This window comes from Apium graveolens, chromosome 8, assembly GCF_009905375.1.
Source record: "Apium graveolens cultivar Ventura chromosome 8, ASM990537v1, whole genome shotgun sequence".
Classification (NCBI taxonomy): domain Eukaryota; kingdom Viridiplantae; phylum Streptophyta; class Magnoliopsida; order Apiales; family Apiaceae; genus Apium; species Apium graveolens.
The window spans coordinates 255,401,901-255,428,231 of record NC_133654.1 but is presented as its reverse complement, the minus strand read 5'-3'; the positions used below and the strand labels follow the sequence as shown (position 1 = coordinate 255,428,231).

General features: G+C 31.5%; 1 protein-coding gene and 1 long non-coding RNA gene across 21 annotated transcripts; one reads left to right on the top strand and one right to left on the bottom strand.

The window, feature by feature from the left end:
- The first annotated feature begins 506 nt into the window (after positions 1-506).
- On the top strand, positions 507-4,010 carry LOC141676576 (uncharacterized). The gene is made up of 4 exons (XR_012557077.1): positions 507-1,086; positions 2,671-2,735; positions 3,316-3,560; positions 3,695-4,010. It is a non-coding gene; the product is annotated as an uncharacterized LOC141676576 (long non-coding RNA).
- An 820-nt stretch (positions 4,011-4,830) lies between these two features.
- LOC141676508 (uncharacterized) lies at positions 4,831-8,834 on the bottom strand. 20 transcript variants are annotated; one of them, XM_074482165.1, is made up of 10 exons: positions 8,366-8,834; positions 8,210-8,284; positions 7,899-7,938; positions 7,636-7,801; positions 6,868-7,016; positions 6,709-6,738; positions 6,259-6,377; positions 5,670-5,855; positions 5,367-5,438; positions 4,833-5,138 (listed from the first exon to the last, which is right to left on the bottom strand). In XM_074482165.1, the coding sequence occupies exons 4-8, from the start codon at positions 7,652-7,654 to the stop codon at positions 5,735-5,737; spliced, it is 438 nt and encodes a 145-aa protein (XP_074338266.1). In that variant the 5' UTR covers positions 7,655-7,801; positions 7,899-7,938; positions 8,210-8,284; positions 8,366-8,834; the 3' UTR covers positions 4,833-5,138; positions 5,367-5,438; positions 5,670-5,734. The 20 variants fall into 20 exon arrangements, 10 of the variants coding, with proteins under 10 accessions (XP_074338271.1, XP_074338266.1, XP_074338268.1 ...); XM_074482167.1 differs by having other exon boundaries at positions 8,210-8,250; XM_074482170.1 differs by having other exon boundaries at positions 4,831-5,138; positions 5,708-5,855; positions 8,210-8,834.
- Between the last annotated feature and the right edge of the window lie 17,497 nt (positions 8,835-26,331).

The window sequence follows — 26,331 nt, the reverse complement described above, 5'->3', positions numbered from 1 at the left end:
AGCTTTGGTATAATTAAGAATCCTGGTTTGGACGCTAATATCTGCGTTAATCATGCCTATGTTTATTACTTGCTTGCTGAAAGTCGTAAACCTGGATTGTATTTGTCGGATCATAATTATGAAATCTATAATTTAAATTATATGTCTCAAGGCCTCCTATTGTGGATGTGCACACTTCCACACATACACTACTAGAAATAGTAGATACGACATCGACATTTAATACACCCGATGTTAAAATCCTGTTTAACATCGGTTTAGAAAAAATCGATGTTGAATACGAATACTAACATCGATTTCACATAATAGGCGTTGTCTATATTCAGAATTAAAAAAACCAAATATATGCTTTTAACTTTGACATCAGTTGATTTTGTTAACCGTTATCTATGATCTTTTTTAAAAAATAAAAATTTACTTCTCTTTTTCCCCCGGTTTCAGTACACTTTCCCCCCTTTAATTTTAACAAAAAAAATTGTCCCCCCTTTACACATATTTCATTTCCCTCTTTTCAAAACTATCTCCCCTCTTTCCCTCTTTCCCTCTTTACTCGTACACCCGACTCTCTCTCTCTCAAACATCAATGGCATCTCTCTCTCTAACCTCAACTTCATCTCAAACACCACGACTCTCCCTCATCTCTATTCTCTTTCTTTCTTTTCTTGCCACTCCCTCCCGTAAACCCTAATTAGAAACTAGTACATAATCGACACTGAAATTGGACCTGATTAGGAACCAAATTGAGCTTCAAATTGGTAAGGTTAGACCTAAATAATGGCTTTAGAGCTTGAAAAGGGCCATGGGTTTCGTTCCATTAGGTTTCAATTTCAAAATTATTTTGGTAAATTTTAATTTTGTATATATGTATACAGTTTGGTAATTTGGATGTTTCTCACCTCTCTTTCTCCCTCATTCTCTTTCTCTATGTTTCACTTTTTCTATCGGTTCTAATTTACAGACCCCCCCCCCCCCCCGTTATGAATGTTGATTTTTGATAAGGTGTTACAGAAAACTCTCTTGCAAATGGCTTGCATAAGCTGTCAAATGGCTCTGACAAGTTTTCAAGGATAAGTATATGCGGACCAGGTATTTTAATTTCTTATGTATAAATCTGAAAAATCTATATGTTTATAAGAGGCGTAGATGCATGATTTATTCACTTGATATTCGAAGGGCTGATAGTGGCAATCCAAACCCTTCTGGGCAAGATAAGATTATTAGAGTGTTTGGTATGTTTCACTCCACCACACACAAATCACAGTGGTAACAACTTATAAGTTGCACAAAATAATCGACTCATTCTTAGGCCTGACAAGCTTCTACGAAAGAGACTTTGGGAATCGATGCTTGTGTGTCCCCTGTGTACATAAATCTCAGTTGTCAATGTTGATTTTAAAGTATGCATTATGTTTTACGGCCTCTCCGACGATTCTGTACAAGTGTTACTAGGGAATAAAAGTCGATTGTCGTATGCAATTCGGAGTTTGGACAATGATACCTTACTATTCTACACACCAAACTAATCTTATAAACTGTACTCAGAGTCGGATCTCCCTCCTCTACTCACTGATACAAATCATACAGTGATTCTTTATACATTATATATTGATCATTTATATATAGATCAGTGATACAGTGAATAATAGGTGTAGTAATACTTATCGAAAATAAGTTTGGCTAAACATACTTCTTGGAGTTTCGGTGAACATACTTCTGGGATAGCAATACAAATGTTTAATTTAATAATTAGTTTAGGAAATTTTGATTGATACTAGTTAGTTGTGTTACAGCAATGCAAATGTTTTTTTTAATGTCTTATGTTACCTTGCATCATCTGTAGAAATGGAAGAGTTTTTAATGCTGCAAGTATATGTAATTATGTTCAAATTCATCAGCTGTGTGTTCGTAATTGGTTATGGACATCTACACGAATTATGGGACTTAAAAGAACTATTGTACTTGTTAACTAGTTGACTACTATATTCTCCATAGGGCAATATAATTGTGCTTCTGTGTTGTCTTCCATAGGATGTAATCGTGTAAGAATAGATTTTGAGAGCTACATGATTTTTCAATTCCCCGGTCGTTACCACTGGAAAAAATCTAATTGCCATTTACTCTTGCATATTTCTTCTGATTTTTTATCTATGTTTTACCTCACTCGTTCAAGTTGTTTGTAATAAATAATAATTGATTGCACGTCAAAAATCTGTTGAGAATATTTATCTGAAAACTTACAATTGTTGAACTTGACTCTCTTTGTTGAACAAAGTTAGTTTGTACAATGCGATTTATGGAATATGTAAGTTGAACTTTGACTCATTTTGTTTGGGACCTCGGGTCCAAGGAAACTTCACTTCAGCATTAATAACCCTTTCTAATATATCACCAATTATTGGTAAAAGCTAGCCTTTTTGCATATTATCTTTTACAACTTGCTTGAGATTTAGTATATGTATTTACTTTAGGCTTGACTTGCTGGTGAATATGTAGTATGAAACTATAAATCTTTCTGATTTACTCCATTTGTTTGATTATTGCTTTTTTAAATACAATTCTGCAAACACACCCCTTATATTTATCGGTAGACATTAAATCATCTTTGTGTTTTCTTCAGTTATATTGGAACCTAATTTCAAACTTTTCACTCTGTTAATTTTTCTGTATCAGGTTTTGCTATACGGCTAGAGGAGGATTCTGCTATACAGAGGATAACATATTTGAATTTGGTACAGGTATTAGTGATATCGTATTCTCAAATAGTCAAATAATAAAATTTGTTCACATGGTAATAATATTGTAGGTGTGTTAAACTTGTCAATAATTTGAGCTCTGGACACAAGTGATGTATTTTCTTTTCCCTGGGAGAAGAAAATTATAATGTTTCAAGTCTCCGAGCTGCTACATGTATCAATGTTCTGTTTTATTTGCAGTATCCAATTACTCAAAACCATTACTGAAGTTATATTTTTAAGCTGATTATCCATAGACATTATTTCTTACTAGCCACTATGTATCTTTAAGTTTGTTATTAGTCGCCAGTCCCTTGTCTTTTACCATTCTTTATACCATTGAGTCTATTGTCATATGACCAAAATTTTTATGTAATATCGTGAAATATGATTTATAGCAAGGTGAAGTTACAGAAACACTACTAGAACAAAGTATATAATTAAAACTAGCTACTGTAAGAATGAGAGATCTACTACCCTCCAGTTTACTCCAAGACCCCATTTATCTTTTAAAGATTAATATATGTTAAAAATCATATGGATGCATTTAAAGTGTTCATCAAGATGTTTTGGCGTTCTGCAGATGATGGTGAAGATGTATATGATTTGCCAAATAAAGGTGTTGAAATTACGTTCTTTCATCTGGCAAGGTTTTAGATTATATTGATGGATAACCGAGTTGATATCACTATAGAAATGGAATTGTCTGAAATGAAGGAGTTAGATGTCGAGGCTCATAGAGACCCAATCGATGAGTCTTAGCTTGATCCAAGTGCTGTGGAGAGTTCTGCAGAGGAGGATTTTACAGGACTTTCAGATGTTTATTGGGTATATGTTTTATATCTCAATTTCTTTTTTTTTTTATGAAATCATATTATCATCTAACATAAACTTTTTATTAATTATAGTTTATATATCAAATGTTCTGCAGTAATGATTGATATTGTTTATTTTTATTACAGTCTAAATCATCGGCACCATTAGAACCAGACGTACACATTATCGGCCTGCATGGTTGATTTGCTGCTCTTTGGTTTGATCATGCAGAAGTCAGACTCTTCTTTAGTTTGTCGGAATTGGGTTGATTGGCTAAATTGGATGGAGTTGTCGGAATTTAAGAATAGGGTACTTAAAAATTAGTATAGTATAAGTTGGCTAATGGAATGCTTGTATTTTATATGAAATGTATGTATAGTATGATATGAGTAATATTTTGGTATTATACTTGTAATTTGGATGAATACCTTTATGTTTCTCTTTGGATGTTTTTTGTTGGGATGTTGCATTGTTTTGGTTCCCTATAGATGTAAATAGTACCAGGATGGCATGCAATTTACAAAACATTAACATCACAATGGTACATGTAAACCGATGTAAAAAAATGTACAAAAGACATCATGTAAAATAATATTAAATGAAAAAGAACTAAAAAAACCGATGTGAAATAGTCATTTGACATCGGTTCTGAAAAGAAACACAATATATTTTAAGTCAACTAACATCGGTTAGAGAAATTGGTTGATGTTAAACAAAAAGATTTAACATCCACTACACCATATATGACCTCTAGCAACACCCAAAAAAAAGTATAAACTGGCCAAAAAATGTCACCTAAAGCAAAAAATTGGGCTATGGTTACACTTTTTGAAAATTTAGTGGTGTTGGATTTGCTCGTGCTACAATAGGGGTCTATGGTAACAAATTTTGAATATTTGGCAACATAGCTGAAAATGTAACAATAGACCCCATATGGTTACACTTTCAGTATCTATGGTTACAAAATGTAGGTGTAACCATAATTCTATTGTAACACCCATAAATATCTGGTAACATAAAAAAATATGTTGCAATAAACTCTCTAGCAACATCATATTTGCTATTGTAACACCGGATGATAAAACAGTTTATTTTTTTTGGTAACATCTTTATATCTTATTATAACATTTTCTTTTTAACACTTCTGTATTTATTGAAACATTTTTCATGTTTTAACTAACATAAAAATGTCTATTAATTACACTTGTAACACTAAATATTTAAATACATATTTAACTTAAAAACTCAAATCCAAAATTCAAATACAACAGAATAATACAAAGTTTTAAGTCAAATAAAATAAACAAAGTTTGCAAATTCATCCAAAAGCCTCAACTTTTGACCATATTTCTAATTAAACAAAAATAATCTCAAGTTCTAACATCAAATTTATCTTCGAACAAGTTTCTTCCTTACCACAAACAATTCATGTACTTCCACTTGTGCTTTATGCAGCTCCACTATGAGGGGCTCAACTGATTTGATTGAAGAAAAGTAATAGTCAAATCCAAATGGGCTAACAACCCTACTACAAAAGTGTATGGGAAAGTTGTCTAGGGATGAAGGAGGAACTGTAGCGCTGTTAAAGGTCTATGATGGAGAAAAAAGGAAAATGTGAGCATCGATAATGAGAACGTAATGATAACATAAAGTCGCAAATAACCGAATTATCACTATATAAAAATCATTATAATTACAAGATACAGAGCTTAAATCAGCCATTGTATGCAGCATTTTTAGAAATATGCAGAAGCATATATAGCTGCAACACATAAGCCTCAAACTAGATATCAGAAATTAAAAAGGAAAAGAATAGACCTCGGCAGAGTATGATACATCAACAAAATTCTCTTTCTCAGGTGGTCTTATGATGTCCTTAATTTTGATGACCTACAGAACACTTTAAAATTAGAACATCATATGATAATTGAGTAAATCACATATAGACCGAAAAAAGAAAGCTTATTAAATGCGTAAGTATATCAGTTGAAGTACACCCCAATTTTAATTTAAAAGAATTATATGTGTAGAGTACCATTTACTAAGATGAAGTGTAACGTTAGAAGAGGTGTCATTATGATTTAGCAAAAAAAAGGGTGGCATTGTCTTTTAATTAAATACCTTTAAATCATTTAGGCAAGGGGCAATAAGCACTTCACCTCCTCTTTCTTCAAGAAAGATTAGAATCATTTCAATAATCCCTTTGGGATCCATGATATGAATGCTCTTGCTCGCATATCTTTCTCTAAGGAAAAGAGACAAGTCTCGCATACAATAGCAGGTCGCCAAGAGAGAAGTTTCAGATTTCTGCATTTAGTTTATGATGACAATGAGATAAGAACAAATTGACATTAGTAGTTGTGGCAGATTGTTATAATCAAGGGATATTAAGTAAGTTGAAAATTTCAGAGATGATGGCAACTAGCGCTATGAGTTTATTTCAATATGCTTTTAGGGACTTTATCTCAGAATACCTTAAAGTATAAACTTCTTGTCGTAGATCATTATTTTATTTATGCAATTTGCAATTCATCAATCCAGTAATGGGGTGAGGACTATACCAAATTACCAATACAATGAATGACTACTTTCTTAAATTCTTCATCACAACAGATGGATTATACCAAATTACCAATCCATAAATGTATTTAGGTATACTTCTAATCATGAACCGATAACAGAAATATTTAAAATACACAGATGCACTCACTTAGGAAACTCTTCTCTGATGTCATCTTCACCTAGAACCCCTTGTCTTAAAATAGTCTCCAACATGTCAGTTGTCTGGTACCTTAATGCAAAGGTCTTCTCATTGGGAAAGATGTTGACCTGCAAACTGAGTACCGTGGATATTCAACAAACACAAAGATAACCATTTATATTGGCAACAGGGCCTTGGTATCTATATACATAAGAAGATCCAATCAGTGATCATTGAAATAAAAGTCTTCCAGGTACAGAGAAGAAGCTTACATGTTGACATATCGTCTAGAAAATTCCTGAACACTTGTGCAGAAAGCCAATACTATCATACATGTAAGAACAAACCATGTGGACTCATGTCATTGTGTTAGTATATGCGCTTCAAAATAGCTATTTTATAAAACTTAAAACTACTATGGCACAAGGCTTTCATGTGGTAAAGAAACTAACTACTTACATGTATACAATTGGTGAGCCCATCTCCTGGCTAATTGCCCGTAATACAGCATAATTGTAAGCAATTCGATATAAAATGAGCAGTATAGCTAAGAGATTAAAAAGAGATTGAATGGCATATCTGATAATAAAAACATACAGAGGGGGGATAGATTATAACCTGAAGGCGGTGGGAGAGAGGAAGGGCGGTGAATTTGATAGGGTTGAGAAAGCAACAAGTGCACCTAGATTGTGTAACAATTAGAGAGATGGACATAGGCCCCTTTGTGCAATTACACTGCCTCAGAGATATCCAAGACTGCCTTCCTGCTTTGTTATTAGTAGAAACTATGAATCAAAACACAAATGAGATGCTCCCAAGAGAAATTGTATGCTTAGTTATACTATAAATAAATGACATGAATATATTAAAGGTGAATAACATCTACAACAATTTCAAAATTCTTTATTTTTTATTCAATCTGATATAGTACTAACAGGTGCTTCAGTTTATATTATATGTTTGACAAATATTAGACCAAAAAAATTAAAATTTTGATAGACAAAATCTTGTTTATTGTACTCAGGTGACACCATGAAGTAATTAATGTTGAAAAGCTGATCTTATTTCTCCGCAATCTCTTTATTGTCTCTATACCTAACAGTTTCCTATTAAAATTAAAATGTTCGATATTTTAATACGCAGACACATCAATTATCATACATGTAGCAGTAAGAGTATCAAAAAACTGAAGTCGGGAAGTTGGATTACATTGTTCTGGTTGATAACTTCAGAGAGTTTCTTGCCACCCCTTAGTATCAAAAAACCTATTTGTCACCCCTTATTACAGAAGAGACCCAACACTTGAGTAATAAATGGACCTTAACAGTTAGCACCAAAACAAAATGCATCCCACTGAGGCAACATATGTAAAAATATGTGACATACCTTGGAGAGATGCGTACATTCCTCATAAACTGCAAATGGCTGACTAATAGGATGTTTAAAAGCTACGTGCCTATTTGCTTGATTCCGATTTGCTTAATTGTTAGTGTAAGAATATGAGTGAGGTGATTTTGAGAAGCCACCTGCACCCCGTAAATATAGAGTCAACCTGCATAAAAACTATCAATTAGGATTCTAAACTCTGAAAAAATCACATTCAATTAGATTTTACAATGCTATATATATATATCACATCATTCACAAACCTTTATCATGCAATCCCACAACATTTATTTTATTCTGTATCTGCATCAACAATAAATTTCAAAACTTGTAATAACAGAAGTTTGAATTCAGGATAGTTAAGCAGATTCTTATTTAATTTTTTAATATTTGCGCGAGCGCGCGCACACACATACACCACTATACACGAAAATCTCTCCTGCAGAGTATTACTAATATCCATATAAAAGAAATTACAATTTCAAACTGGCACTCTAATCTAACAAAGAAATTGCACATATCAATGAAATTCACAAATTGTTAGTTATAAAGAACTTGAGGTTAAGAACCTTACACTAACATGAGTAGGCAATATGGCCTGTAAATTTCTATAAACTGATGTCCATGCAATTACAGGTGCAGATCAAATCTAGCAAAAATTAGTACCGACCTGCTCTGTCAGGAAAAATGACAGAAAAGATAAGACTGAATAAAATGAAGGTATACTCACGAAATTCCAGGTATTTCACCAATATTTATCGATCCCAGTGAGTATATAACAGCAAACGTCAGTAAGACCTACAACTAGGAAGTCGATACAAAATACATAAAACTCGAAAACTTTAATAATATCTAAACATTCGGCGATTCAATCGCGATTGAAAACCCCAATTACTCAACTCCTAAACCCGACTGAGAAAAGTTCTATTGAAAAGAAACCCCCATCAAAACCTAAACCCGACTGAGAAAAGCCCCAATTTCTGAACCCTAATTCACTTCAAGCCCAGCTCAAACCTAACAACTATAACCTAACTGAGAAGACTCTGAATCGCTCTGAACCCTAATTTATCTTCTGCAATAGCTCTGAACCCAACTCTTTGTGTGTATTTTGATGTGTGAGAGTGTGACGAGAGTGTTTATGTATGTTTTTGAGATACGATTTTGAGATAAGCGGGGTATTAGTTAGTTTTGGGCCGCCCAAAAATTTGGTCAAAAAAAGAACCGCCTAAATGTTGTCCAAAGGGATATAAAAGAACCGCCTAAAATTTCAGTTCTATGGTAACACATTTTTTATAGCAATGCTAACATTTTTTTTTATGTTACAATAGCAATTTGCTCATGTCTATGGTAACACTTTTTAATCTCTACTGTAATGTTAAAAAAAATATGTTAGCTTAGATCAATTTTGGGGGATGTAAGGTAACATTTTTACTGGTAACACCAAAAAAAGTGTTGGGAGAGGCCATATATTGTGTAGTGATCGGTTTCATGAAGAAAACCCATGTCTTATCCATCATTTCAAATCGGGGGGCTAACTTAACCGATGTCTGATCAAACATTTCACATCGGGCAACTAATATAACCGATGTCTGATCTAGCATTTCACATCGGTTTGTTCGAAAGAATTTTAGTAAATGGCGTTTAGAGCTTGTAGATTTCATATTTTAATGGATAAATACTTCATAATATACTCATATTCACTTAGAAACACTGTAATATAAGCTGAAATTTGGTGTAAAGATATCACATTTAATTTTAAAATCGATGTATAATACTGTAATAGACATCGGCTGTTAACCGATGTCAAAGGGTGATGATATTTAACATCACACGCGAAAACATCGGTTCAGATTTTTTTTAACATCGGTTTTGAACCGATGTCTGATCCCATATTTCTAGTAGTGATAGTTCAAATAGAGATAGGTATCCATACTTCGTCCATTGATACATTTTTATGTAGCAAAGCTTTCATTGCCCAATTTCAGAAATCTCGACTCTGATATTTGATGTGCTCATCATGATAATCACACGCCACAAATCTCACATGCTTCAAAAGCTTGTTTTCCCTGCTCCTCTCATCTCCTGCCCTTGCGCGTTCTGCAAATTTGTTATGTAATACATATTTCATGTCCTTTTATTTTTAATGTACTACTGTAATTTGCATCTTGTGCTTGCTATAGCTCACGTAAATAAAGATGTAAAGATCAATCACGTAATATAATCTCCAGCACACCAGTATACCACGGTCATAATTTTATAGTGTACAAGTTCAATATCGTTATATTATATATATTGATAACTGAAAGTGATCATTTGAATTTTTATTTTTTCTCAAAAGAAAAGAGACTAGTACTATTGGAGAGGGAGTATATTTACCATCAGTGTGTAATTATATTTATCGGCTTAAATCTCGTGCGATACACGGTTCCGTTAATATTTTTTTTAAAAAATATTCCGGTATATTATTATTTAAAAATATTTATATAATATGTAATAGTTATAAATTTATAATAAAAATAATAGGTATGCTAAATTAGTAGAATAAGTATACTATATTTAGTAATTTAACAATTTAGTAGTTTAGCGGATATATAAAATTAAGCTGTGATTGTAGTTTAGTAGGATAAGTAGATTATGCGTGCAGTAGCTTAATAATTTAGTAGTTTAGCAAAAATATAACACTTTTTATTTATTTTTTTAATAATCAAAATTAGGTGATAATCGTTAGATCAAATTATATCACATTGCGGTTATTATAGTATAATATAAATAGATGGACATATACGAAAGAAAGGGTTTAGGATACATAATATCATGTAATTAAAAAAAATTGGTAAAAAATATTTTCAGAATTATGCAATGCAGAGCATTTCAACCTTTTTTGTTAACTAGATTCTAAAATAGTTTTAACTTACCGACACATTTGGGGCTGTATACTCGACAGTGCCATTTATATAATTTTTCAACGACCAACCGCACCTTACTTTAATAATAATAATAATAATAATAATAATAATATTTTTATCATTATTATATCCAAGAATTATCCCTTCAACTATAAATTGAAAAAATATATATAATAACATAAATGTGGTGAAGGTGACTAATAGTAGTTATGTAATGGAGCATCGTCCCCTCCATGCCTTCAATATTTGGACTTTCTTAAAAAAGAGACAAATTAAGTTGCTACACGTAGGGTGGTCAAATTTTGTGGCTAGGAAAAATGGCATTTTTTATTATTCAACTTTGAATTGTTTGATGGTTGTAGGGCAACAAATTAATATCGTAAGTACTCTATTTATCCGTTTTTAGTTGTTATGTTTCTTTTTATTATTCAAATTAAGTAATATTTTATCAAATATTAAATATTATTTTTATATTAAAAAATCTAAAAGAAAAATTAAATAAATTTTTATAATAATATAATTATTTATTTTTATTTAATTATAAAATAATAATAAAATTCGATCAAATCTTAGCAATATTAACAATTAACAATGTGACGACTAAAATAGGAGCGAAGAAGTATTAATTTAAGTTTTTATATAAGTTCGAGATGGGACCCATTTAATTAAATGATAGTATCCGGCAGTCCGTATATTCGGTTGCACTTTCAAGTACTACTCCGTTAATTTTTTTGTGTATCGTTGGACCTAGTTTCGGCCATATGTATAGCTGCTACTTGCTTAGTCGGTGTAATAAAAAACGGCCATTTAAACCCTAACTATTTCATTTTTTGGTAATATGAAAATGGGCGAAAATTTATGGTACGAAAATTTTATAAGTTACCAGTACTGTTTGCACGCGCTACGCTGCCGGCAATATGTTTTGGTTGGTAAGCTTATTATTTTCTAATATTTTGATTACTCAGTTTACAGTGGAAATAATATTTGAGTTCATTCATATTAATAGGGTTGTGTCCGTAAAATATAGAGCGAGTCTATGTGGTTGGTTTATATTTCTTTTGAATTTTTTTGTGATATTATACATGAATATAATATTATAATATACAGTGTCACAGATTTTAGAAATCGAGATTATTCGGTTGAGGTATCGATTTATAATTTATTGAACGATTTTTAATAAATCGAATAATTTATCGGCGATTTATCGAAAATCGATCAAATCGGATAAATATTTTTGATCGATTTTCGAGCGTTATATCAGTGATTTTTGAAAAATCAACCGATCTCTATTAGAGAGAATATAGTTAGTTGTATGTAGCTTTAGCTCTGCTATTCTGTGGGATGATAATTTTTTTAAGTGTAATATTTGTTTAATTTGAAATATTTATGTTATAGTTTATAAAAACATAGTTAATCTTCCATTTTGTTGGGGTTTTTTAGGGGTGTTCAAGAAATCCGTCAAATCGTGAATCCGGACCATGGCAGTCCGAACCAAGAAAAACCGAAACTGGTAAAACTGTTTTTAATGGTTCGATTAACCGAACCGTTTACATATAAATGGTTTGGTTATAATTTCCAATAAATTAAAACTGTTTAAAACAAATAATATATAAAAAATTTACTATATATATATATATGAGTTACGATTATAAACTATGGTTTTGTGTATGTAAGTGTATATTATATTAAAAACATCAAATTATTTTTAAAATAAAAACTTAGTTATTTGTTAATATGTCATAATTATACTCTACTTCATATACTTAATATTATTTAAATTAAATTAAAGTAAATAAAAATTATATGTAAACTGAATATTTGTAAATATACATCACACACTTATCTGTAATAGATAATAAATTTTATATTACATTTAGTTAAATAACTGTATGGTTGTAAGTTTAATAAAAACAAAACAAAGTAAATAATTAAGTTCAAACCGTGGTTCGGAACCGAACCAATCCGTTATTTTATGGCCTGGTTTGGTTTGGTCTCGACATTTAATTGGTCTGGTTTGATTTTGAATTTTAAAAAACCGTTCTTACTGATTCGATTCGTAAAAAATAAGAATCTGGACCAAACCAATCCGTGAGCACCCCTAAGTTTTTTATTTGGCGAGGAACCTTAAAAAAATTATACTTTTTTTTAAAACTACCTTCTCCGCAGTTGGTGTACACCGTAATGATTATGATTTATGTAGAATTTTGCAGATGCATGACTTGATAGATTATATATATCTAAATAATGTTGATGTTTGGAAAAATCATATGCTATGTTTTTAATCATATTATTTTATTCACATTTTTATGAATTCCGTTATCATTCTCATTCCTTAATTAAAGTATGCATTTTAGCTAAAAAAATTATAAATGAAAAAAATTATATAAATTTATATTGAGCGTGATAAAATATCGATAATTAAGTGATAAAAACTTATCTATTATTTTTCAGATTTTAAGTTCGTTTCTTTTTTAACCCAAGATTTCTAATATGTATAGAATCTGAACGGGCATCGCCTATGTTAGCATTCATAAAATTATGTATTAACGAGATTCAAACATGGAAACCGGCCATATATATGATTGAATATATATAACTAAAATATTAGTAAACTATAAAATGATAACCACATGTACAGTCTGCCCTCATGTGTAGTGAAACTACTAATTATAATCTTGTCACATTACTTGCTCAACATGTTTGTAAAATATCGTTGGTGTTTATTCTTTCATGGTACTTATATTATTATTGCTAGACAAGAATGGTGGAGTGTGTCAGATATTTACAATTATTTAAAATGATTTAATTACATCAATATAGGTTCGGTGAATTTGGATAAGAGTGAAATAGAGATGGGAGTGAAGCACCCTCTACTCCGGCGGAATTAAATTTTTTATACATCTAAATTATGATTCAGAATAAATTTAAGTATTGAAATAAAATGTGTCAGAGCTCCTAATGTAATCGCTAATAAGTATTTGTTTGGAAAAATTTAAAATAAATAAGTGACTTACAAGTAACAAGTATCTGAATCATTATAAGTTATATATAAGTATTTGAATAATTTTACTTATAAGCCATATTTTATTTTAATTAAATAAATTAAAATAAATAATTTTTAAATAAAATTATCTTAATTCATGAATTTTATAGTAAAAACTTAAGTTAATAAAAAGGAGAAAAATCAAAATTAGTTGAGAAAAAAGTATGTCATTGTTATTTCTCAACAATACAACAACAGAATTACAGAAGGGGGTTGAATGGAATTCTGATTTTTTTTTCTTTTCTAAAAAACTCTTTATAGAATATACAACTGTGTTTTTGAATAACCAACAATGCAGATAAATTTTTTTAATGTATTCTACTCACACAAGGTAAATAAACACAATGTTTAAAAACTTTCCGGTGAATTTATCTTTCCACCAGAGATGTATTATAATATCCCGTAATTTTTAAAATTACATTAATAATAGAATAATAGAAAAAAGTATTAAAATTAGATAAGGACTAGGATTTAAAATATGTTTTCCAAGAAAACATCGTTTAGATGGTCAAAAAGAGTAAATTCTGATCTGACCATTTTTTTAGGTAAGTTTTCGATCGATATTACTAGTGTTTTTGAAATTTTAAGTCATTCATATTTATTTTATTATCAAAATTTGGGCTAAGTAATGATATATTTGAAAGTATTATGTGTTATAGAATATGTACCGATATATACGTGTGTTGTTTCAACGATAAATTTCGATATCTGATTTGTGCCATGATTTGTGAAAATATCAAATAAGAACTTAGGACCGTAGTCAGCGGTTTGTAGTGACCGTTTTCTGAAAATTTAGGACCGTTATCACCGGGTTGTAGTGGTTGTGGCATGAGTTATTGATTTTGAATTATTGTTGTTTATGTGGTATGTGAATTGTGTGTATCGAATAAGAATAAGAATAAGAATATATATTGAAAGTGTTTGTTTCGTCTATCGTATCATACAGATTATTGTATTTTGTTATATGTGTACGTGTTGCTTGGCCTACTAGTTGGATCGATTGTTTTTTTGCTGGGCTGTTTGGTTCATTACTTACAATTTCAGGTTCGATGTGAGATTTGATTTGGATAGTATTGGAGTTCGTGGACCTAAATTTTGGAGTACATTGACTTTTGGACTTCGGTCTCCGTTAGCTGCGCTTTTGTAATAGTCATCTTTGTAATAGAATTTTGGATTAATATTTGTATTTCGTATTAGTTTTGATTTGGAATTAATAGTCCGGAAGTGCGGGCTGTTACAGTTGGTATCTAGAGCAGGCTGTCTTTCGGAATGTGTTAGGTATGAGACTAATACATTCCCTAGGATTCGATCTTGTGGACCATAGTTTGACCTTGGTAGATCAGGGGGTAGACGTGTCACGAATTTTATGATTGTTTTAAATTTGGAGACCAAATTCTTTTTAAGGAGGGTAGTATGTAATATCCCGTAATTTTTAGAATTCGATTAATAATAGAATAATAGAAAAAAGGTATTAAAATTAGATAAAGATTAGGATTTAAAATTGGATCAGACTAATGAGCCTAAAATTTGGATCAGATTCTAATATGGATAACTTGTAGGTTAAGATATAGGGTTTTGTATCGTTATAAATAGATCTTATTCGTCTTCCTCGTTTTTATTCATAAAATTCGTAGGGCTATTCTTGACATAAATCAGCAATCTTGTAAAATTCGTAGAAAATTCATCGTAAGTCAGAATTCAGTGATCCTGGACTTTTCAGAAAGTTTTTTTCGTTCTCTACAACTTTCGTGGTTTATGTTTTATCAAGAAAACATCGTTTAGATGGTCAAAAAGAGTTAATTCAGATCTAGCCACTTTTTAACGTAAGTTTTCGATCGATATTACTAGTGTTTTTGAAATTGTAAGTCATGTGTCTATATTTGATTATCAAAATTTGGGCTAAGTGATGATATATTTAAAAGTATTATGTGTTATAGAATATGTATCGATATATACGTGTGTTGTCTCAACGATAATTTTAGATCTCTGATTTGTGCCATGGTTTGTGAAAATATCGAATAAGAACTTAGGACCGTAGTCACCGGTTTGTAGTGACCGTTTTTTGAAAATTTAGGACTGTTATCACCGGGTTGTAGTGGTCGTGACATGAGTTATTGATTTTGAATTATTATTGTTTATGTGGTATGTGAATTGTGTGTATTGAATAAGAATAAGAATAAGAATATGTATCGAAAGTGTTTGTTTGGTGTATCACATCGTATAGATTATGTAATTTGTTATGTGTATATGTTACTTGGCCTACTAGTTGGATCGATTGTTTTTTTGCTGGCTGTATAGCTCATTCTTACAATTTCAGGTTTCGTCTAAGATTCGAGTTGGATAGCATGGGAGTTCGAGGACTTAGAATTGGAGTAGATTGACTTTTGGACCGCTTCTGTTAGCTTCGCTTTTGTAATAATAATAATAATCTTTGTAATAGAATTTTGAATTAATAATTGTATTTTGTTTTACTTTTGATTTAGAATTAACAGTCCGGAAGTGCGGGCTGTTACACGTATATTTGAAGAAATCTCTGTGATGCAATTTGCACACAGCTGCTTACAAGTATTTTCTTACAATTTTGAACTTGAGAGTATTTTCTAAAGATATAGCTTGCTAAACTCCTGAGTTCTTTTTTGTTTTTTATAAATACTTGCTACACTTGATCTATACTGAACCAAGTTTACATGTGTAATAAACATGAATAAAAGTCCTAACAGCTAGGTCCATACACATGCGTCTTCATCTCTCTGTCCAATGCAATCCCCGTAAGATATAACATCTTTGAACGGCCTTGTTTCGCATGAAAATGGAAATCCTTCACTTTCTTCTAAAACCTGTAAGCAGGCTGCCACATTCCTTTTGTGCACTATCAACTAATGTAATTCTGTCAGCCCCTGTCAAGTCACTATTAACTGCTATCTTGTTGATCATTCGTTGATGCTTCATTGTTGTCATCCGTTGACATTGTATAGTGTCATCTATTGAAACTTTCTTGTTAGCATCCATTGAAACTTTATCTGATATCAGTTGAAGACTTCTTGACTAGTTTATCCGTTAAGGGCATATTGAGTCATCCGTTGAAACTTGTAGTTTAGCAGTTGAAGATGTTTTCTTAGCAGTTGATACTTATTCACTTATACAAAATTACAAGACATTTTATATCTACACTTAGTCCACCTATTTTGTATATCTTTCTAGTAGTCAACATAACTCTCAAATCCTTCAGCTATCATAGTATAAAGAATGTGCTACACACTTATTAATATAAGCTACTCCTTCAACGGATAGACAGACTGTGGTTATCTGTTAAAGGCTTTTAAATGACACTTAACAATTTTACTTAAAGTATTTTGGTAAGTTATCATCAAGACTACAACATATTCCTAACAGTTACTAACATTCAATTTATCAGCTTATAAGTTGAAAATATAACTTATAAGGTGAGTTGACAAACACTCATCGATAAATATTTACGGGCTTATAAGTCAATAAACAACTTATATGTTGTCCACCAAACAGGCCATAAGTAAAAAATTATACACCCTTGATCATATTTCATGTGTCATGTCACAAAATCATTGGATGATCAAATGAATCAAATATTGATCAATATATTTTTTGAATATTTCTTTTAAAAAACTAAAAAAATATATTTAAAACATAATTTTTTTAATAATCTAAGTTTTAAAATTTTCTTACTTATGTAAAATGCGTAATTTACCGTAAAAGTTTAATCAATTTAACCTTAAACTAATCAAACCAAAATAAATGTGTAAATAGTTAAAAAGATCATATGCTTATGTAAATCATGGTAGGTGTGTAAATCGGGGACGATGGTAAATATCGCAAAATCTTACTTTTTATAACAAAAAATTGTTTATATTTCGGGCATTTGTTCTTTTTTTTATCGTAGATAACCCGCAACCGCTACCCTTCGGGTGCGTACTGGGTAAATCCAACGGGCTCACGTAATATCCTGCAAACCACGTGAACCAAGATAAATACGACAGGCTCTGACTCAGGAGGCATAATCATAAATTCCCCTCTCGTGGGATTCGAACTTGTGACCAAGAGGATAATTATTCCCTATTTAACCAACTGAGCCAACCTTTGTTGGAGGTGAACATAATAGTAACTATAATAGTAACTAACTCCATTGATTGAATTGATGAATTGATGCCCATTAGGGGTGCATATGCTCTTAGTTTATCTTTATCTCATTAGGGTTTGCGAATTAGTGTAAGTTTTATTGTGTAAAGTTGTTTATATTATATTATATTATAGTTGGGTATTTTATTTGGGCCTAGTATGCTTCATTTCGAAGTTATACTAGTGGATTTAGTTTCGAGATTGAGAATTATTGAAAAGAGTTTTAAAAGAAAGTGAAAATTTATTTGTGGAATTTGGATATCTTGTTTCTAGAACTGTAACCTTAAAAGATCGTGGATTAGTTTGGGGTCATAGATGATAAATATCTTCCGCATTTATTGATTTAACAGGTATTTTGGATTGAGGTTTCATAGTGACGACCAAATCCTCTGACCCCGGATTTGGGGGCGTTACAGGTTGGTATCAGAGCTGAAGTTATAGTAAACTAGAAACGAGAGTGTGTAGGAGTGTTTATAGCAATGTGAGGACGCTTGAGCTCATATCGAGTTCATGTTGGACTATTGGATATAGTACCAACGAGTAAGTTAAGATAAGGCGTATTCGTTTGAGATGGTTGTGTTGAGCTGGATGGAACTCCTGGCAGTTGCAAACTTCTACTGTGGAATATTTCGAGGCTACTACGATTTGACGACGATGAAGATTATCGAGATCCTTAAAACATGAAGAAGTGTCTAGAATCGGACGACGAGTCAACTGAAGAGTTCAAATAGAAGATAAGTATTAAGACTTTGGCAATACCTTCTCTCTCTATAACTCCTTTTGAAATCTCTCAAAAAAAGAAGTAATTGTTAGAGGATATATTCCCTAACACTCGTTTAATCATTTTGTTCCAGAATCTTGTTTTCTGGATTTCATTTTTTCTCCAGAAATATCAGCTTTGAAATCTTTTCAGTTTTATTCATTTGATTTTGAATTCCTTTGATATTCCTTTATTCTGACTGAGATGAAAAACCCTAACTATAGGGGACACAAGGTATACCTGTCTGTGTGATAGGAGTTCGATGGGATGCCGTCACTTTTGTGTGTTGTGAATATATGAAGGTTAATATCCTTTAGTTGTGTCTTAATTTGGACATGCAATACCAAGTTCATTTGATCACATTGATCTCTCAGTTATTCTTTTATTTCAACAATATTTTTCTCAAATTCAGATTTTGGTTCCGTTATGATATCAAATTCTTTTCTTTTTAAAATTCCATGATTTTATCATCCCAAACATTCGAAGGTATGTCAATCAAGTTAAGCTCGGTTATCCTGATCGAGTCAAAGTAAGGCTATGTGATGAGATTACCAACATCAATAGTGGATTGCAATGTGATTAAAATATCAGTGGCATATACCGAAATCGGTCTGTTTCTTTATTTCTCTCTCTATCTATCTCTCTCTTTCTTTTCTTTCTCTTTATCTTTCTCTCTATTTTTCTTTCTCGCGATCAGTAAAAGTGATTCTATTGAGGAATTGGTCAAAGGATGTAGACAGAACAGTGGTACACAGTGAAGCTCCTGTAAAAGTTTTATTATACAAGGAATACAAGATTTGTTTGAGATTATGGAAAATTGAGGCTATTTGGAAATGGAAAGTTGGTTAGAAAACCCTTAGTGCTTTCTTCTGCTGATTCCGAGGACGGAATCCTTATAAGGAAGTAGATTGTAATATCCCATATTTTCAAATATTATTATAATTATTTGGAATTGTTTATGTGATTTTTATGTGATTTTTGGTGAATTAGCTGATAATTGGAATTGATGTTGAGATATTTATATGTGATATTATTTCAGTATTTTAATTTTTATATGTCCAGAATAAAATATAGATAATTATTATATTTTTCTGGTAATTTTTGGATTGTTAGATGATTTTATAATGATTTATGTATTTATTAATTATTTTCTGAGTAAGTACAAAATTATTTTATAAAGCCGGGAATCATCTAACTTCAACCGTTTTTACGTTTTTATCACCCGAAACTCTTCCGAAAACTCCTTCCTAACTTAATCTGGTAATTCCGGACATTTTCTATTTTTTAACTTTTTCAATCCGGATTACGGTTTAACCCGTGCGCGGCCCAACGCAAGATTTTCTATACAATAACCATTTCGATAAATCAACAAAACCCGTATTCTCGAGAGACAGGATATTTTACATTATTTTCGTATATGGTATTTTATGAGAAGCTCGGTTTGGATAATTATCCAATTCTGGTATTTAATTGTATCGTTTTTATAGTTACTTAGCGGCTAAGTAATCTATTCTCGGATCTAATGTGTAGATGTGATTCAGATTTATTAAATAAAATATGTATATGGGTTCAGTTAGCTGGATATTATTTTGTTACTAATTATATGTGATTATTGGTGTTCGAGGATTAATTGTGTAATTAGTTGTGAAACTGTGCTGTTTTGTTTTTGTATTTAAAGGTGATTCTATTCAAGATTTATTTTCATAAATACGTGGATTATCTCTAAAATCATTTTTATGGATTCATAATTTTATTAATTATTTTGAGGAGTTTTTAAAATTGAGAAATCAATATTTCATTGAGTATTTACCATTAAATGATTTTCTGATTTTATTTATTTGTAAAATCCGTATTTAATTCCAAAATTCTTCAAAAATTATGAAACTCGTATTTATTTAAGTTTGGGATATTCTGAGAATTTTAAAATTATTTTTGAAAATTTGGGATTAATTACACCCGTACGTTGATTCGTTTAATTGTTAAAAGCGGACATAAGTTGCATTACAAAAATGGGTTAAAAATTTGAAATTTGTATTTTATAAATTTCTGGATGTTTATAAAATTTTAAGATTATTTTGGAATTATTTTGATAAATTTAAATAGCGGTATGTGTTTTTATATTTGTAATTCGATGTCAGAATTACGGTTTTTCCGCTAAAATAAAAAGGGACACGTATCCTTTTTAGTGGACACGTGTCTTGAATTGCTGTGACAGGATAAAGTTTATGCCCGGTTTTTTTTCTCTGACCCGAACATCCCACCTCTCAACTTCTTTCCCTGTATTTCTCGGCTCTCTCTCTTGTTTTAATCCTTAAATTACTCGAGCAAAATCAACCTTTCTTGTGATTCTCTATTTCTCTGGCTTTGCGTGTTCTCCTTCTTCTCCGGTGAGTTCACCGTTCATTTTTCTTATTCCGGTGGCTGCCTGATTTTTCCGGCCTGTCCTCTGGTTCGCTGCCGAGTTTGCTCCTGTTCCTTGAATATATATCTGCGTATATATATGTGTTATGTGCGTTGTGCCTTGGCTGTGTGTGTTTTGCTTGGTTGGTTGCGATTGTCGCCGCCCTCCTTTCCGTTTTCGGCGAGGGGTGTGGTGGCGGGTGTGTTGCAGCGCGTGTAGTTATGTATGTGTGCGATTGTTGCCCTGTGTTTCTCTATTGTGTCTTGGTTAATTCGAATTTTGTTTTTAATTATTATTTTTCTGCAGGAATTATTCGAGTAGCATTCGTAATATAAAATATATTTTTTCGTGCGGAAAATAATTTGAATAATCAGTGAAATTTATGTTGGAAACCCGAAATTAATCGGGTACCCGTAAATTTTATTATCGTCGGCGATGAGCTTCGGCGAGTTGACGGTGGACTATGATGATATAATCTGAGTCCTACAATCTAAAACCCAAAATACGAATAAAAATTGTAAAATACGATTTAAAACATAAAAATACGGGTGATAATGATTGATAATTATATTTAATTATTATTGGGGAATTTCCGAATTGACGTTGATAACTAAAGTTGGTGGTTGGATTTTGGGATTGCGATTGATTGTGTTGTGTTTTGACGTCGGGATGTTCGACGGGTAGGCCGATAAACAAAGGAGACGCTGCCCGATTTTCGGGAAATTAATTCTGAAAATACGGGAACGTAACCTACGATTATCGGAGACATCGAACGAGGTTATATAATTAAATTTTTACGAAAGCCTCTAGACTCGAAAAAATATTCCGCTTTCAATAAAATACTTTCGAGACCCAAATCCTTTTGTTTCGAAAGCTCGCTTGTTTTACGAATCATTCTGACTCGATTATTGATCAGTAAATCATATTTTCAACCCGATTTCAGTTTTAAAAACACCAAACCAAACCTTTTGACGAACCGAGTCATATGTGATGTGAATTATGTGATACGTGGATTATGTGATTACGTGGTATGTGAATTACATGTGTACGTGGGTCAAGAGTCTTGTATTTGACCGTTTCTTTATGTGTGGGCCATCGTATGGTTAGACAATAGAGTTTTGACGCGCAGCTCGTCGAGTATTTATCATTTAGACGATTAAATTTTTATCTTTTAATTATAGATGCGAATCTTTCAAGACGATCAGGACCAGATGAAATGGATGTAGGATAGAGTTGAATTTTATGGAATAATGGGTTGCAGCACTACATGAGCAGCAGATCAGAGATTTAGCGAAGTAAAAGCGGTGATGCATTGAGATGCCAGACTGAGATAATTATGTTTATACGAGTGTGACTAACTGCTAAATTCCAAAGGCAGGTATTTCTATCATCACTTATTGTTCAAGTGATATTTATTTTGAATCTTATCAAGCAAGTATTGCTTTCCCTATTCTCAGTTTAGAATCGATAAATGTTTTAAATATTGCTAAATTAAATAATTCTGTTTATGCAAGTATTCTTCCGTTATTCTATGTTTAGAGTAGCTAAGTGATTTTACTTATCCAATTATCGGATTTATAAATGTTTTGGATTTTGAGAAAAGTGATTTGGTTGCGAATATTCCTACCCAAGAATTGGGGGAATAAAATTATTTCGGGTGTCAGTTATTATGACCCTATTTCAATAAAAGGTTTTAAGATTGGATCATAATTGCGTAAGTGACCGGGACGGACGATCCAGCGGAGGGCTATTTCTAAGTGCCATATGGAATATTATGACACAATTTTTGCCACAGGCAGGTATATTGCCTTTTGTTTGAGTACTCGTGTTTTTGGGGTCACGTTTCTACGATTCATGACCTTGTGCTATCACACGGGCTGATCAGCATGTGATAGTACGTCCGTCAGAAAATGATCCCAATCTAAATTATCATATCGTTTTTTTGATATTCATAGAATAAATGATTTATCAACTGTTTCTGTTTTGGAATAGTGGTGAAATGCAGTTTTGATTCAGATTCTGATTTATGCTGATACTTATGTTGTTGTTAAATATCAAAGGTGGTATTAGTATAAATGATTGATGTGGACTTCAGTATGGGTGTTGTGAACATCAAAGTTCGTATTGATATCTAATTTGATATGACAGCAAAATAAGTATTAATTTGAAGAGTTCGGTTTTGAGTAAAGTTTATGATTCAATCCATAATCATTATTTCTTGTTATTGTTCACGATATTTTCGTAAACACAGTTTTACGAGTTTTATTCTTGTCAAGATTCAAAGTATTGCTGAAGCGTTTCGCTCAAAAATATCAAAAGGAGTTTTGAGTACAGGGAGAAATAATTATCCGATTCTTTAATAAATTTCTGTTTCAGCAATTATGATTTTAAAATGTTTTGCGCTATTGCAGATGTCGGTTTTATATCAAAATACCATATATATATTACAATGATCTTGCTGAGTATTTCTTTCGCTCATACTTGCCTGTTTTTAAATTTAACCTCCAGTGAGGATTAGCTTGCGTTGTTCAACTACGTAATTCGAGGAAGCAAAGAAGAAGTTTTTGAAAGGTGGTTGGTCCAGGGTTTGCGAATTAGTGTAAGTCTTATTGTGTAAAGTTGTTTATATTATATTATATTATAGTTGGATATTTTATTTGGGCCTAGTATACTTCATTTCGAAGTTATACTAGTGGATTTAGTTTCGAGATTGAGAATTATTGAAAAGAGTTTTAAAAGAAAGTGAAAATTTATTTGTGGAATTTGGATATCTTGTTTCTAGAACAGTAACCTTAAAAGATCTTGGATTAGTTTGGGGTCATAGATGATAAATATCTTCCGCTGGCATTTATTTATTGATTTAACAGGTTATTTTAGATTGAGGTTTCATAGTGACGACCAAATCCTCTGACCCCGGATTTGGGGGCGTTACAGGTTGGTATCAGAGCTGAAGTTATAGTAAACTAGAAATGAGAGTGTGTAGGAGTGTTTATAGCAATGTGAGGACGCTTGAGCTCATATCGAGTTCATGTTGGACTATTGGATATAGTACCAACGAGTAAGTTAAGATAAGGCGTATTCGTTTGAGATGGTTGTGTTGAGCTGGATGGAACTCCTGGCAGTTGCAAACTTCTACTGTGGAATATTTCGAGGCTACTATGATTTGACGATGATGAAGATTATCGATATCCTTAAAACATGAAGAAGTGTCTATAATCGGACGACGAGTCAACTGAAGAGTTCAAATAGAAGATAAGTATTAAGACCTTGGCAATACCTTCTCTCTCTATAACTCCTTTTGAAATCTCTCAAAAAAAGAAGTAATTGTTAGAGGATATATTCCCTAACACTCGTTTAATCATTTTGTTCCAGAATCTTGTTTTCTGGATTTCATTTTTTCTCCAGAAATATCAGCTTTGAAATCTTTTCAGTTTTATTCATTTGATTTTGAATTCCTTTGATATTCCTTTATTCTGACTGAGATGAAAAACCCTAACTATAGGGGACACAAGGTATACCTGTCTGTGTGATAGGAGTTCGATGGGACGCCGTCACTTGTGTGTGTTGTGAATATATGAAGGTTAACATCCTTTAATAGTGTCTTAATTTGGACAAGCAATACCAAGTTCATTTGATCATATTGATCTCTCAGTTATTCTTTTATTTCAACAATATTTTTCTCAAATTCAGATTTTGGTTCCGTTATAATATCAAATTCTTTTCTTTTTAAAATTCCATGATTTTATCATCCCAAACATTCGAAAGTATGCCAATCAAGTTAAGCTCGGTTATCCTGGTCGAGTCAAAGTAAGGCTATGAGATGAGATTACCAACATCAACAGTGGATTGCAATGTGATTAAAATATCAGTGGCATATACCGAAGTCGGTCTGTTTCTTTATTTCTCTCTCTATCTATCTCTCTCTTTCTTTTCTTTCTCTTTATCTTTCTCTCTATTTTTCTTTCTCGCAATCAGTAAAAGTGATTCTATTGAGGAATTGGTCAAAGGATGTAGACGGAACAGTGGTACACAGTGAAGCTCCTGTAAAAGTTTTATTATACAAGGAATACAAGATTTGTTTGAGATTATGGAAAATTGAGGCTATTTGGAAATGGAAAGTTGGTTAGAAAACCCTTAGTGCTTTCTTCTGCTGATTCCGAGGACGGAATCCTTATAAGGGGGTAGATTGTAATATCCCATATTTTCAAATATTATTATTATTATTATTTGGAATTGTTTATGTGATTTTTATGTGATTTTTGGTGAATTAGCTGATAATTGGAATTGATGTTGAGATATTTATATGTGATATTATTTCAGTATTTTAATTTTTATATGTCCAGAATAAAATATAGATAATTATTATATTTTTCTGGTAATTTTTGGATTGTTAGATGATTTTATAATGATTTATGTATTTATTAATTATTTTCTGAGTAAGTACAAAATTATTTTATAAAGCCGGGAATCGTCTAACTTCAACCATTTTTACGTTTTTATCACCCGAAACTCTTCCGAAAACTCCTTCCTAACTTAATCTGGTAATTCCGGACATTTTCTGTTTTTTAACTTTTTCAATCCGGATTACGGTTTAACCCGTGCGCGGCCCAGCGAAAGATTTTCTATACAATAACCATTTCGATAAATCAACAAAACCCGTATTCTCGAGAGACGGGATATTTTACATTATTTTCGTATATGGTATTTTATGAGAAGCTCGGTTTGGATAATTATCCAATTATGGTTTTTAATTGTATCGTTTTTATAGTTACTTAGCGGCTAAGTAATCTATTCTCGGATCTAATGTGTAGATGTGATTCAGATTTATTAAATAAAATATGTATATGGGTTCAGTTAGCTGGATATTATTTTGTTACTAATTATATGTGATTATTGGTGTTCGAGGATTAATTGTGTAATTAGTTGTGAAACTGTTCTGTTTTGTTTTTATATTTAAAGGTGATTCTATTCAAGATTTATTTTCATAAATACGTGGATTATCTCTAAAATCATTTTTATGGATTCATAATTTTATTAATTATTTTGAGGAGTTTTTAAAATTGAGAAATCAATATTTCATTGAGTATTTACCATTAAATGATTTTCTGATTTTATTTATTTGTAAAATCCGTATTTAATTCCAAAATTCTTCAAAAATTATGAAACTCGTATTTATTTAAGTTTGGGATATTCTGAGAATTTTAAAATTATTTTTGAAAATTTGGGATTAATTACACCCGTACGTTGATTCGTTTAATTGTTAAAAGCGGACTTAAGTTGCATTACAAAAATGGGTTAAAAATTTGATATTTGTATTTTATAAATTTCGGGATGTTTATAAAATTTTAAGATTATTTTGGAATTATTTTGATAAATTTAAATAGCGGTATGTGTTTTTATATTTGCAATTCGATGTCAGAATTACGGTTTTTTC